The sequence below is a fragment of the Pipistrellus hanaki genome (assembly GCF_964339955.1).
Source record: "Pipistrellus hanaki genome assembly, chromosome: 7".
NCBI classification, from domain to species: domain Eukaryota; kingdom Metazoa; phylum Chordata; class Mammalia; order Chiroptera; family Vespertilionidae; genus Pipistrellus; species Pipistrellus hanaki.
This window is the reverse complement of record NC_140509.1, coordinates 6,796,837-6,812,525: the sequence shown is the minus strand read 5'-3', so window position 1 is coordinate 6,812,525 and position 15,689 is coordinate 6,796,837. Positions and strand designations below refer to the sequence as shown.

Sequence of the window (15,689 nt, the reverse complement as noted above, 5' to 3'; positions counted from 1 at the left end):
ATTTACTCATTTTCTTATTGAAGTATAGTTGGTATACAGTATTATATCAGTTTCCAGTGTACAACATAGTGATTTACATTTAGATATCTTACAAAGTCCCCAGGCAAAGTTACCACAGTATTATTAACTACTAGAGGCCTGGTGCATGGATTTGTGCACCTGTGGATTCCCTTGGCCTGGCCTCTACCCTCTAGCAATCCAGGATCCCTTGGGGGATGTCAGACTGCGGTTTCTGCCCAGTCCCCACATGCCAGGCTGAAGGACCCCCCCAGTGCACAAGTGACCTCTAGTATGCATATAAGATCTTTGATTAATCTCCTCTCGCCCTCCCTTCTCCCCCCTTTCCTCTGAGAGTCATCAGTCTGTCCATGTTTCTATGCCTATGTGTTGAGCGTCTACCCCTTGGTGGTCATTGCACATAACAGCTACTGGTTAAACTGCCGAACAGTCGAACATTTGAACCATCACTTAGGCTTTAATATATATAGATATTCCCCTTCACCTTTTTCATCCCCCCTCTAGCCACCTTCCTTCTGGCAATGATCAGTTTGCCTCTGTTTCTGTGAATCTGTTTTTGTTTTGTTTTGCTTTGTTTGTTAGTTTTTGTGTGTGTGTGTTTATTTTTTTTTTTAAAGATTCTACATACAGGTGAAATCATGTGGTATTTGCCTTTCTCTGTCTAACTTATTTCACTTAGCATAATACAATGTTGAAATCCTTTAATGGTAGGATTTCATTCTTTTTTATAACTGAGTAATATTCCATTACATCATGTCTTTATCCATTCCTCTATCAATGGACACCAATGTTGTGTCCATTTTGGCTATCTATCTATCTATCTATCTATCTATCTATATATATATATATAAAAGCTTAAGTAACCGTTAGGATGAAACAACCAGAACGACTGGTCACTGTGACGTGCACTGCCCACCAGGGGGCAGACAACTCAGGAGCTGCCCCTGGCCATGGGCTCTGATTGCCAATGGAGCTTGCCAACCAACCTTCTGGGCTCTCCCCCTGGTTGGTAGACCCTGATCGCCAGATCAGGGCTGAACCTCCAGGCTAAAACAGGGATCCAGGGGTGGTAGCAGACACAAGTGACAAGGGAAAAAAAGGAGTAGGTGGGGAGGCGGGGAACCTGATCGGCCCTGATTGCTGGCCCGGCCTAGGAACCTGACCCGTACACAAATTTCATACACCAGGCCTCTAGTTGTAAATAATGTTGCAATGAACATACGATTACATATATCTTTTTGAATGTTTTGTTTGTTTGTTTTCTTCAGATAAACACCCAGAAGTGGAATTGCTGGGTCATATTGTATTTCTATTTTTAGTCTAATGAGGGACCTCAATACTGTTTCTAATGCCTGTACCAACTTATAGTTCTACTAACAGTGCACAGGATTCCCTTTTCTCCACATCCTTGCCAACACTTGTTGTTTGTTTACTTTTTAAAAAAATATATTTTGTTGATTTTTCACAGAAAGGAAGGGAAAGGGATAGAGACCTAGAAATATCGATGAGAGAGATACATCGACCAGCTGCCTCTTGCACAAACCCCACCGGGGATGTGCCTGCAACCAATATACATGCCCTTGACTGGAATCGAACCTGGGACCTTTCAGTCTACAGACTGACACTCTATCTACTGAGCCAAACAGGTTTCGGCTGTTTGTTTACTTTTTGATAATAACTATTCTAACTGGTATGAAGTGGTCTCTCACTGTGGTTTTGGTTTGCATTTCTCTGATGATTAGTGAAGTCGAGCATCTTTTCATATGTCTGTTGGCCATCTGTAAGTCTTCTTTGGAGAAATGTCTTTTTATGTCCTCTGTTCATTTAAAAAAAAAATCACCCAAGGATATGCTTTAATTGACTTGAGAGAGAGAGTAAGGGAGAGGAAGAGGAAGAGAGAGGCAGAGAAACATTGATGGAAACATTAATCAGTTGCCTCCCTTATGTGCCCTGCCCAGGAATCAAACCCACAACCCTTTGGTGCACAGGACAATGCTCCAGCCAGTTGAGCCACACTGGCTGGGGCTCCTCCATCCATTTTTTTTTTATCAATTGTAGGCTTTTTTTGTTATTAAGTTGTATGAGTTCTTCAAAAGTTTTGAATATTAACCCCTTATTGGTTATATCATTTGTGAATATGTATCTTTTTCATTCAGTAGGTTGTCTTCATTTTGCTGGTGGCTTCCTTCATGGTACAGCTTTTGAGTTTGATGTAGTACCATTTGTTAATTTTTTTTCTTTTGTTGCACTTGCCCAAGGGACACATCAAAATATATATATTACTAAGACTGATGTCAAGGGTTTATTACAGTAAAACCTCAATTTTTTGAACCTCCATTTAACAGACAAAATTTCCAGTCTATATGTCATATGTGAAAATTAACACCTTATTAATTTTAAAATGTGTTTAACCAAGATTTGCTTATATTTATTAACAGGCTTTTATTTTTTTTTAAACCTTGCCCAAGGATATTTTTCTATTGATTTTTAAGGAAAGTGGAAGAGAGAGGCAAAGACAGAGGTAAACATTGATGTGAGAGAAACACATCAATTGGTTGCCTCCTGCATGAACCCCAACCAGGGTTCAGGCTGGGGAGGAGCCTACAACCAAGTATGGGGCCTTGACTGGAATCGAATCCAGGACCCTTTGGTCTGCAGGCCGATGCTCTATCCATGGAGTCAAACTGGCTAGGACTATATTTTATTATTAATTTTATTTTAGACAAATTTTAGCAAATAGACCATATGTTTAAAAACAACAACACTGTAGTAATTTTACCTACATAAATGAATATGACATATCAGCAACTATAGACTACATATTTAAATTCAAGAGTCACCACTTGTAAACAGTGTTCGGTGAATGATTAGTTAGTGTGTGATCACACTGCAGCCAGAGTGGTAATTGGTTCTGTTTTTCCATGGTGTGACTTTCTGCAGCAGGTTTTTGTTTGTTTGTTTAGATTTATGTTTTATTGATTTCAGAGAGGAAGGGAGAGGGAGAGAGAGATAGAAACATCAATGATAAGAGAGAATCATTGATCAGCTGCCTCCTGCATGCCCCCCCCCCCCCCCACTATGACTGAGCTTGAAACTTGGACATGTGCCCTGGCTGGGAATCAAACCATGACCTCCTGATTCATATATGTCAATGGTCAGGTGTAATTGTCAATTTTCTAACATACACATTTGGAAAACATACTTTATTATGTAACGGACTTTCGGCTTTAACAGACATCCCTTTGCCTAAACTAGTCCGTTATATACCAAGGTTTTTCTATACCTATATAATTTCTCTATTGTATATTTTTGCCTCCTTTTATAGATTAATTGGCCAAACAAGTGAGGGTTTATTTCTGGGCTCTCTATTCTGTTTCATTGATCTGTGTGTCTGTTTTTGTACTGTTACCATACTGTTCTGATTATGGTCAAGTCAGGAAGAATAATACTACCAACTTTCTTCTTTCTCAAGGTTACTTTGACTATACATGGTATTTTATGATTCCATATAAATTTTAGGATTATTTGTTCTAGTTCTGAGAAGAATGCTATTGATGTTTTAATAGGAATTGCATCAAATCTGTAGATTGTTTTAGGACATTTTAAAGATATTAATCCATGAGCATGATATAGCCTTCCATTTTTTGTGTCCTCTTCAATGTTTTATAGTTTTTAGAGTATGGGTCTTCACCTCCTTGGTTAGATTTATTCAAAGGTATGTTATTCTTTTTGATGCAAATATAAATTGAATTGTTTTCTTAATATCTTCTTGTGATAATTTGTTATTACTGTATAGAAATACCACCGATTTTTGGATATTAATTTTATATCCTGTTACTCTACTGCATTTATTTATTAATTGTATTTTTTGTAGAGTCTTTAAGGTCCTCTCTATATAGTATTATGTCATCTGCAAGTAGTGACAGTTTTACTTCTTCCTTTCCAATTTTGATGCCTTTTATCTTTTTCTTGTCTGATTGCTGTGACTAAGACGTCCAATGCCATCCTAATATATAAAAACCCAGGGTTCGTATCAACCAACTGAAGGCTTAACTGAAACTGGAAGTCAGTCTTACAGTCAGTGCTGGGTTGCCATGGAAACCCAGCATTGACTGCCCCTGATGAGGATGCAGCAACCCAGCACTGATTGCCGAGGGGGCTGCAGATCATGCCCAGAGAGGCCCGGAGAGAGAGGCAGAATCTGATTCACAGTCTCTGTGGCAGCTGTTGATCAGCTGTTGCCTCTCTCTCTCCAGACTTTGCCAGCAACCACGCCTCTGTTTCCCTCCAGACCTCCATGGGGGCTGCTGATGAGCCCCGCCTCTCTCATCAAGCCTGGAGATGCTGACTGGCATACAAACCAACTAATCAGAATCAAATCTGGGTGAACTGTGAGGAGCCAATGGCTGCCTAGGAAGTGAAACTTTTTTAAAAAAAAATTTAATAAATCTTTATTGTTCAGATTATTACAATTGTTTCTCCTTTACCCCTTCCCCCCATAACTCTCCTCCACCCAGTTCCCACTCCACTCTCTGTTTTTACCTCCCCCCACTGTCCTCATCCATAGGTGTATGATTTTTGTCCAGTCTCTTCCTGTACCCCTCACACCTCTTTCCCCCTGAAAATTATCAATCCACTCCCATTCTATGCCCCTGATTTTACTATATTCACCAGTTTGTTCGTTTCTCAGATTTTCTTTCTTTTTTTTTTTTAATATATTTTATTGATTTTATACAGAGAGGAAGGGAGAGAGATAGAGAGTTAGAAACATCGATGAGAGAGATATGTCGATCAGCTGCCTCTTGCACACCCCCTACTGGGGATATGCCCGCAACCAAGGTACATGCCCTTGACCGGAATCGAACCCCAAGCTGACGCTCTATCCATTGAGCCAAACCGGTCCCGGCTGTTTCTCAGATTTTCGATTCACTTGATTTTTAGATTCACTTGTTGATAGATATGTATTTGTTATTCATAATTTTTATCTTTACTTTTTTCTTCTTCTTCCTCTTCTTAAAGAATATCTTTCAGCATTTCATATAATACTGGTTTGGCAGCGATGAACTCCTTTAGCTTTTTCTGATAACTTTGCTGTGTAGAGTAATCTTGGTTGTAGGTTCTTGCTATTCATCACTTTTAATATTTCTTGCTACTCTTGTCTGGCCTGCATAGTTTCTGTTGAGAAATCATATGACAATCATATGGGTACTTTCTTGTAGGTAATTAGCTGTTTTTCTCTTGCTGCTTTTAATATTCTCTCTTTGTCTTTTGCTCTTGGCATTTTAATTATGATGTATCTTGGTGTGGTCCTCTTTGAATTCCTTTTGATTGGGGTTCTCTGGCTTTCTGGACTTAAAAGTCTATTTCTTTCACCAAGTGGGGGAAGTTTTCTGTCATTATTTCTTCAAATAGGTTTTCAGTATCTTGCTCTCTCTCTTCTTCTGGCATCCCTTAATTCAGATGTTGGTATGCTTGAAGTTGTCTCAGAGGCTTCTTACACTATCTTCAACTTTTTGGATTCTTTTTTCTCTCCCCCCTCTCCCCCTTTAAAAAAAATATATTTTATTGATTTTGTACAGAGAGGAAGGGAGAGAGATAGAGAGTTAGAAACATCGATGAGCGAGAGTCATCGATCAGCTGCCTCTTGCACACCCCCTATCGGGAATATGCCCACAACCAAGGTACATGCCCTTGACCGGAATCGAACCCGGGACCCTTCAGTCCCCAAGCCGATGCTCTATCCATTGAGCCAAACCGGTCCTGGCCAGATTCTTTTTTCTTTTTGTTTTTTTGGTTGGGTGTTTTTTGCTTCTTTGTGTTTCAAATCTTTGACTTGAATCTTGCGTTCCTCTAGTCTGCTATTGGGTCTCTGTATAATATTTTTTATTTAAGTCAGTGTATGTTTAATTTCTAGTTGGTCCTTTTTCATATCCTCAAGGGTCTCGTTAAATTTATTGGACTTTTCTAGGAAATTCTTGAAAAACCTTATAACCATGGTTTTGAACTCTATATCCAGTAATTTGTTTTCCTCCATTTCTTTTGTTTGTGATTTGTTTCCTCATCTCCTCATTTTCACTGCTTCCCTGAGTTGGTAAGGTGTCTTTGTGTGCTAGGTGTCCTATATGGTCCAATGGGTCAGCCTCCCAGTTACCTGAGGTGGACACTCTTGGTGCACCCCTTCGTGGACTGTGTGTACAGTCTTGTTGTTAAGTCTTGATTGTTGCTGGTGTCACTGGGAGAAATTCCTCCAGGCCAATTGGCAGTGAGGACCCGCTGTGTCAATAATGAAAGAATTGCTGTGCTGGAGACACACTTATGGGGCAGGACTTGTTTCAGTGGGGCTTTTGTGCTCACTGAGTCTGCCTCTTGAATGTGTCCCTTATGAGAGTAGTTGAAATCTGGTGTCATCTCACACAGACCACTAAATACACTAGCTTCTGGATCTCCAATGAGGTACAATTAAGCTACTGTCTGAGGCCACTCAGCAGGAGCTACAGCAAGAACTACAGTTTTCTCCTCTTTGCTTGGGGTTTGGAGGTTTTGGAGCTGTCTGACTGGAGCTGCAGTTTGTTTGGTTAAGCTGCGATAGGGCAGGGCATTTATATGCAAAAGCCATTGCTTGGAGCTTGGGTGGGTATGTAGATTGTGCGGGCGGAGTTTCAGGGCATCACTGACCTAATAGATGTCAGTCCAGCTTCTCCTCATAGGAGTTTGGGTCCCCAGTGTCTCCCCAGAAACTGGAGTTCAGAGTAATTGGAAGCTTGTCTCCCTTCAAGTTGAAAAAAAGCAGCACCTCCAATTGCCTGCCATCAGCCCGATTCCCGCGCCTCCATACCTCAGCTTTTCAGCGCTTGTGCACGTCTCAATGCTCTTTTTTCTTTCCTTCTAGTTGTAGAACTTCCACTCAGCCAGCTTTCCTGTGGTTCTAAGTGATAGATGTTTTGTCTTTTAGTTATAGTTTTGAAATTGTTGTGTTAGGCAGCAGTTTAGGTGTTTACTGATGCTGCCATCTTGGTTTCTCCTCAGAGGCAGAGCTTTTGATGCTGACTGGCATAGAAAACCAACCAATTAGAACCAAATTGGCCAGCAGGGGAGGGCAGTTGGGGGTGAGATCAGGCAGGCAGGCAGGTGAGCAGTTAGGAGTCAGAGGTCCCAGATTTTGAGAGGGATGTCCCCTAAGGGATCCCTGATTGAAGAGGGTACAGGCTGGGCTGAGGGAACCCCCCTCCATGCATGAATTTTGTGCACCAGGCCACTAGTATTGAATAACAGTGATGGGAGTAGGCATCCTTATCTTGTTCCTGATCTTATAGAAGCTTTCAGCTTTTCACCATTAGTATGATGTGAGTTTGTCATATATGGCCTTTATTATGTTAAGGTAAGTTTCCTCTATATCCACTTATTTAAGAGTTCTGTCATAAGTGATGCTGAATTTTGTCAAATGCTTTTTATGTATCTATTGAGATGATTATATGATTTTTATCCTTGCTTTTGTTGATGTAATGCATAACATTAATTGTTTATAGCTATGGAACCACCCTTGCACCCCTGGGTTAAATCTCATTTGATCAAAATATATAATCTTTTTAGTGTATTGTTGAATTCTGTTTGCTAGTGTTTTGTTGAGAATTTTCACATCTATTTGGTAATTTTCTTTCTTTTTTATTTTCTTTTTTTTAAAGTGTCTTTGGTTTTGGTGACAGGTCAATGCTGGCCATGTAGAATGAATTTGGAAGTGTTTCTGCCTCTTCAAATCTTTTTGGTAATAGTTTGAGAATAATAGGTATTATTCTTCTTTAAATGTTTGGTAGAATTCACCAGTGAAGCTGTCTGGTCCTGGACTTTTGTTTCTTGGAAATATAATAATAATTATTATTATTATTATATTATTATTATTATTATTACCGCTTCAGTTTCATTGTTAGTAATTGATCTATTCAGATTTTCTCCTTCCTGGTTCAGTGTTGGAAGCTTGTATGTTTCTAGAAATGTATCTTTTAGGTTGTCTAATTTGTTGGCATATAATTGTTCATAGTATTCTTTTATCATCTTTTGTATTTCTGTGGTGTTGGTTGTAACCCCTTTTTTAAAATTTCTGTTTTTATTTATTTGTGCCCTCCCCCTCTCTCTCATTTTCTCAATGAGTATGCTAAAGGTTTCTCAATTTGGGAGGGTTTAAAAAGTATTTGTAAAGCACCAAGCAAATAAAAAGCACATGGAGTATACATGGAGTTTTTGTTTAAAACAAACAAACAAACAAAAAACCCACAACAACTCAATATTTTAACTCAATCTCTTCCTTTCTGCAACAAATCTAATCTCTTTTCCCATTTTCTCCCTCTTAGTTAGCAACTGAAAATACACCCTTCCTGGTCAAAATCTCCCATTTGCTGTCACATTGACTTACATTCCTCACTTTTAAGATGCCTTAGTTATAGCTTCCATGTCTGTTCCTCTAACACCCACCTTGATTTTCTTCAGTCTTAGATCCTCATTATTCCATGTTCATTTTACTTTGCCATGCTAAAGAGCTTTGATGACTTTGCCTACGGTAGCTAGTCTTTTGCCAAGTGGCACATGGGGAGGAGGAGAGGAAGGCAGACTGGACTTGGAGAAGAAACGAATTGTCCCAGTGCCATGCTTTACTCACTTCCATAGAAGGACAGAGCACCTGTCTTACACCCAGGGACTCATATAAATAGCAATATGATGTTCCTTTCAAACCAGTGGTCTTGCTCTTGGCTCCTGAGCAGAATTTGACAGCTGTCGATAGGAAATGTGGCAGCAATTGAGTGGATAGAACACTAAACTAGGAAGCAGGAGACCTGGTTTCTAGCCCCCGCTCTGCTCACACTTACTACTGACCTATTTGGCCCTTAGGGACAGTAACGCTCATGAAGTTGTGAGAGTCAAACATACGTCAGTTAAATTACTTCTCTTCTGAGCATACATCTTAGCCTTGCTACAGTCAAAGCCCAATTATCCAACTACAGCTCATACATGGAAAATCTTCATACTCTTAGCTTTCAGCTCATACTAAAATGTAGGTAGCAAAAATCAATGTACAATAAAACCAAACTAGTTTTACTGAGTGAGTGAGTGATTGATTGATTGATTGATAGTCATTCTTCTGTTTTAGATGATCTAAAGTTTAAAATAGGTTTTCTCAATTTCAGTATCATTGACACTTTGGACCAGACAATTGTTTCTCATAAAGAGCTGTTCTGTACCTTTTAGGGTGTTTAGCAGTATTCCTTGCATCTACCCACTTGATGCCCATCATTACAATAAAAAATGTGTCCAGACATTGCAAATGTCCCCTGGGGAACAGAATTACTTCTGGTTGATATCTACTGGAGTAAAGGATAACAGTCTTTATTTTACTGCTTTTTATTTACATGACTAACTCCTTAAGTATGGTAACTTCATATCCTATATTTTCTATAAATTTCTACATACTATAGGTCAAAGCCACATAGAGTCAGTGTTCAGTAAAAATTTAGAATATGGGAATGATGTGAATCTGTTAATTCCCCACCACCACCACCACCAATATCACATACAAAAAAAACCTGTCCTTATCAAGAGAAATCAATAACCGTCTATTTTCCACTGGAAACTTGGTAAGTTTATATCTTTCTAAACATCCAATAAAAACACATACTTGATTTATACTCTGGACTTATAAGACTTAGATTTTGTTATAGGCATGATAATGGCTCTCAACTGGAGGCAATTTTGTCTCCCAGGGAACATTTAGCAATGTCTGGGGACATTTTTGGGTGTCACACCCAGAAGAGGGGGCATCTAGTGCGATGCTGCTAAACCTCCTAGAATGCATAGCTACAGCTTCAATGTCTGTTTCTTTCATGCTCAGAAGAGAAGTAATTTAACTAACGTATGTTTGACTCTCACAACTCCATGAACATCACTGTCCCTATGGGACAGCCTGGCCACGTCTATCAGAGCGTTGACAATGTGAATGAGGAACTCCGCGGTGTGGGAAGAATTCTGTACCGTGTCTTTTCTTGGCTATGTGGGCTTTCTCTTTGGAGAACTAACCAAGTCTCTGTTCTTCTTTCTCACAGATGCTCATGGGACAAGTTCCTAAATTGCATGCTTACAATCTTTCCCTTCCTACGGTGGATGTGTTTGTATCGATTCAAGGAGTGGCTTCTTGGAGACTTACTTGCAGGTGTAAGTGTTGGCCTTGTGCAAATTCCCCAAGGTAAGGAAGAATCGAAGCCTTTTCACCCACAGACTTACCTTACCTGCCAGACGTGTAACTCAGTATGGTTTCAAAAGACTCAGTTTAGTTTGGGACCCTGAATCTACCCACAGGGCCCATTCATGGTCATTTTTTGCTTAACTGGTCATTTCATACTCACATGACTACAGCAGACCTTACTGGCACTGGTTTTTCTTAGAAAGGTGAAGGGTGTGAAACATAGCATGCTGGCACTTCTTCACCGAGTCACGCTCACAGCCCACGGGCGACTCTTTGGTCTTCGGGACGGCAGTCCAGATTTAAGGTTAGATCATGCAGACAGGCAGGGAGCTCACTGGCCAAATGGGAACCAAGCTCTCTTGCCATTTTCTTTGACTCTTGCTTGCAGTGTCCGACAGTGCCGCACCCAGTTATAAGATCACTGCTTCGAGAAGCTGAAGCCAGGGCTTCTGCTGGATATTGGTTTTCGTTCAGTCCTCTTGGTCCAGACGGAGTATACTAATCAGGCTCATTTTACATTTTTGTTTTTATTTTTGTTGTTGTTGTTAATCCTCTGAAGGATATTTTTTTCTCATTGATTCTTAGAGAGAGTGGAAGGGAGGGTAAGGAGGTGGGGGAGAGAGAGAAAGAGAGATAAACACACACACATCAATGCGAGAGAGACACATCAATTGGTTGCCTCCCACACGCATCCAACCCAGGCCAGGGATCAAACCTGCAACCCAGGTGTGTGCCCTTGACCAGAGGTCAAACCTGTGATCCTTCCTTGACCAGGCCAATGCTCTAACCATTACGCAACACCAACCAGGGTGAATCAGGCTCGTTTTTATTATATAACCAACATTGGCTGGTAACACAGCTGATATTCCACTGTTATCAGGTTTCAAAAAAAAAAAAATCTAGAAAGTTAACCCACTATCAAATTTGCAGAGACAGGGAAAGGATTTTGTTAATCTTTTACTCGCAGTGGTTCACAGCTCCCTACACAGCCTTTAAACAGCTCTGTTTCTCTGTTCTTCAACCAGGCAGGATTGAAGCTTGGGATTGCACAGGTTGTTCTTAGCACAGGAGAGACCAACACAGGGCCAAGTGGTAGCTTTCTGACACAGAGCTGTTAGTTGAGGAAAGGGATCTTTTTTTAAAAAATTATCATACAGTAACATTGGCTTTTTCCCTTTTGGTGTAAGTTCTATGAATTTAAACACATATGTAGATTTATGTAACCCCCACCACAATCAAGATACATAACAGTTCCGTCAGCCCCAAATCTCTCTAGTGCCACCCCTTTTTAGTCACATCCTCCCCTAACCGCTAACCTAGGGGTGTCGAGCTCAACCAGAGAAGGGGCCAAAATCTAAAATCCAGCCTAAATCGCGGGCCGAATGGTTTACTGAACAGTCATAAACTGACAATGTCATAAACTGACAGCGGAGTGCAGTGATGACAGCGCGGTGCGGGCCACATTGCAAGGCCTGGCGGGCTGGATTTGGCCCGCGGGCCTTGTGTTTGACACATGTGCTCTAACCCCTGCAATCACTGATCTGTTCTCGATCACCAAGTCCTGTCTTTTTGAGAATATCATATAAATGGACTCATCCTGTATGTCACTTTTGAGGGCTGGCTTCTTTAATTCAGCATTAAGTCTTTGAAATTATTGCAAATGGTTATGTGCATCAATACTTTGTCCCTTGTCATTGCTGAGTAATATTTCACTGTATGGCTGTACTATAGTTGGTTTAGTCATTCGCTTGTTGATGGACAATTTGTCTCCAGTTTTTGGCCATTACACATAAAGTTGCTATGAATAGTCATGTACAGTACAGATTTTTATGTGAACATGTTTTTATTTCTCTCAGATATTAAATACCCAGGAGTGGTATTGTTGGTCATATGGTAAAGTGTGTGCGTGTGTGTGTGTGTGTGTGCGCGTGTGTGTGTGTATATATATATATATATATATATATATATATATATATATATATATATTTCAAAGAGGAAGGAAGAGAGAGATATAAACATCAATGATGAGAGAGAATCATTGATTGGCTGCCTCCTACACATCTTGTACGGGATTGAGCCCACAACCCGAGATGTGCCCTTGACCAGAATTAAACCTGGGATCCTTCAGTCTGCAGACCGACACTATCCGCTGAGCCAAACCGGCTAGGGCTGGTAAAGTGTATATTTAACGTTATAGGAAACTGCCAAACTGTTTTTTCAGAGTGGCTGTACCTACCATTTTACATCTCCACCAGCAATGTATGAGAATTCTAGTTCTTCCGCACTCTTGTCAGCACTTGATACTGTTAGTATTTCTTCATTAAACCATCTACTTAAGATAATTATAGATTTAAATGCTCTTGTAAGAAACTCCAGAGCAATCCCTTATATTCTTCATCCGCTTTCCCCAATGGTAACAACTTGCAAAACTATAGTTCAATCTTACAACCAGGTTATTGATGTTGATACAATAAAGATATACGTAGTACATTTCCACCTCCATAGGGATCCCTCTTGTTGTCCTTTGATGATCACCCCTAATTGCCTCCTGTCCCCATTCCCTCCTCAGCCGCTGACAAACACTAATCTGTTCTTCATTTCTATAACATTGACATTTCAAGAAAGTTATATGAATGGAGTCATACATATGCAAACTTTTGTTTTGGGATTGGCTTTTTTCAACATCTTCAGTCTCTGGAGATTCTTCTAGGCTGTTGTGTGTACTTTTTTTTTTTTTTTTTTTCCAAGTAGCATTCCATGGTATGGATGTACCACAGTTTGTTTAAACATTCACCCTCATAGGACATTGGAATTGTTTGCAGCTTTTGGCTGTTACAAATACAGCTGCTATGGACATTTGTGTGTAGGTTGGTGAACATAGTCCTCATTTCTCTGGGATAAATAGTCAGGAGTGTATTTGTTGGAATGGAGGGTGGTTGCATGTTATTTTTTTAAGGACATGTCAAGCTGTTCTCCAGAGTGGTTGCAACATTTGATATTCCTACCAGCAATCTGTGAGGAGTCTGGTGGCTCTGCATCCTCACCAGCATTTGGTGTTGTCACTACTTTTTACTTTAGTCATTCTGATAGATCTCACTGTGGTTTCAGTTCGCATTTCCCTAATGGCTGCTGATGTTGAACATCTTTTCATAAGGGGAATTTTCCATCTATATATTTTAATGAATGGCTCTTCTTGTCTTTTGCTCAGGTTTTAATTGGATAGTTTACATTTTCACTATTTATTTTTAATAATTATTTATATATTTTAGATACTAGTTCTCTGTCAATGTGTTTTGCAAATATTTTCTCCCAGCCTGTAGCCTGTCCTTTTGTGAGACTGTGTGTGTGGTTAAATTCTCACCTGAGGACATGATTATTTTGACTTGAGAGAGAGGAAGGGAGAGAAACTTCAATGTAAGGGAGAAACATCAATCAGTTGCCTCCATACATACTCCAACCCAGGATGGAGCGCTGTCTGGGAATCAAACCCACAACCTTTGGTGTAGGGATGAAGCTCTGACTGACTGAGCCACCTGGCCAGACCTGTAGCCTGTCTTAATGAAGTATTTTAAAGAGAAACACTTTTTTTTTTTTTTTTTTTTTTTAACGAAACCTAGCTTTCACTGTCTTTTATTTTAGTAATTCTAAGAGATTTGTAGTGGTATATCATCGTGGTTTTAATTTGCATTTTCCTGATTGCTAATGAGATCAAACATATTTTTATGTTCTTATTTGCTACCCTAATATTCTCTTTGGTGAAGTACCTGTTCGAGTCCTTTGCCCATTTTTTAAATTGGAATTTTGGTTTCCTTATTGTTCTTTTTTGAGAATTCTTTATATATTCTGATATGTTATATAAGTTCTTTCTAGATATGTGATTTGCAAATACTTTCAGTCTGTAGCTTATCTTTTCATTCATGACAGTTTCTTTCACAGAGCAAAGGTTTTAATTTTTATAAAGTCCAATTTTTTTTCTTTTACAGATTTTTTCCCCCCTATCATATATTGGAACTATTCACCTAAATCCAGGTCACAAAATTTTTCTCCTATATTTTCTTCTAAGTCTTATAGTTTTATGTTTTACATTAAGATCTATGATCCATTTTTAGTTAATCTTTGTGTAATGTGAGAAACGTAGGTCAAGGTTATTTTTGTTGCATTTTCAGCATTATTTTTAAAGAAAAGAATCCTCCATTGAAGGTTTTTACACTTTGTCAAAGATCATATAGCCATGTTTTTGTGGGTCTATTTCTGGACTCTCTATTCTGTTCTATTGATCTATGTGTCTATCCTTTGCCAATGTCATATCTTAATTATTATGTCTTTATAGATAGTCTTACAATTGGGTAGAGTGATTCCTCCAACTTTGTTTTTTTTTCAAAATTGTTTTAGCTTATTCTTCTATATAAATATTTTGTCTATATCTACCCAAAAAATTCTACTGAGATTTTGATAGCTGTTGCATTAAATTCATAGATAACTTTGCAGATAATAATGTTGAGTTTCCAATTCATGACCACAGTATATCTCTTTATTTATTTAGGTCTTCTTTGACTTCTTTCATTAGCATTTATTGTTTTTAGCACACAGATCTTATACATATTTTGTTAGATTTATACCTATTTCATTTTTAGACTTAAACCTATTTCATTTCCAGTCAATGTGTCAGTCATCTCAAGGCTCTACTGAGGCTGGAGGGTCAGTTTCCAACAATATGTTTGCTGACATGCCTGGTTTTCTTGCCATGTGGCTACTTGAGTGTCCTCACAACATGACAGCTGGCAGGACCAACTGCATGTATGAGACCCAATGCAAAATGAAAATGCAGAGCCCTTAGTTCAAAAATTATTCAGAATTTCAAGATGGTCAGAGTAGAACATGAAGCCAAGAGTGGAGGCTTCTAAGCCCAGGACTCTATGTGATGTATCAGTCACACCCTTGAAGTCAACTCTGGTGGCTGGTGACCTGAAAGAGAGAGAGAGAGAGAGAGAGAGAGAGAGAGAGAGAGAGAGAGAGAGAGAGAGAGAGAGAGAGACCACAGTCTTCTTGCAAACTAATCGCAAAAGTGATATCCTATCATTTTTTGTTGTATTCTATTTATCGGAAGCAACTTATAAGATCCATCCCACACTTAAGGGGTGGGGATCACACAAGGGCATGAAAACCAATTAGCCATTGCAGATCATCTGAGAGGCCCTCTACCACAGCAACCACTTATGAGATAAGCAGGGAAATGTGAATACTGACTGGATATTTGATACTGTTAAAGAACCATTATTTCTTAGGTCTAATGATGATATTGTAGTTACATTAAAAGAGGGTATTCTTTTAAAGATACATTCTGAAATATCTACTGATGAAATGATCATGTCTTTGGATTTGCTTCAAAATAACATGGAGTGGAAGAGGAGTGGGTGCATAGGTAAATTAAGATTGGCCACGA

The 15,689-nt window shown here is 39.3% G+C and overlaps 1 protein-coding gene across 1 annotated transcript in view; it reads left to right on the top strand.

Moving 5' to 3' along the window:
- Positions 1–15,689, top strand: part of SLC26A8 (solute carrier family 26 member 8) — a gene marked incomplete at its 3' end in the record, with an annotated part of 85,505 nt that overhangs the window by 12,665 nt on the left and 57,151 nt on the right. The window contains exon 3 of the mRNA XM_084890365.1: positions 10,107–10,246. Within this exon, the coding sequence (XP_084746491.1) occupies positions 10,107–10,246 (140 nt within the window). The remainder of the gene's footprint in view (positions 1–10,106; positions 10,247–15,689) is intronic.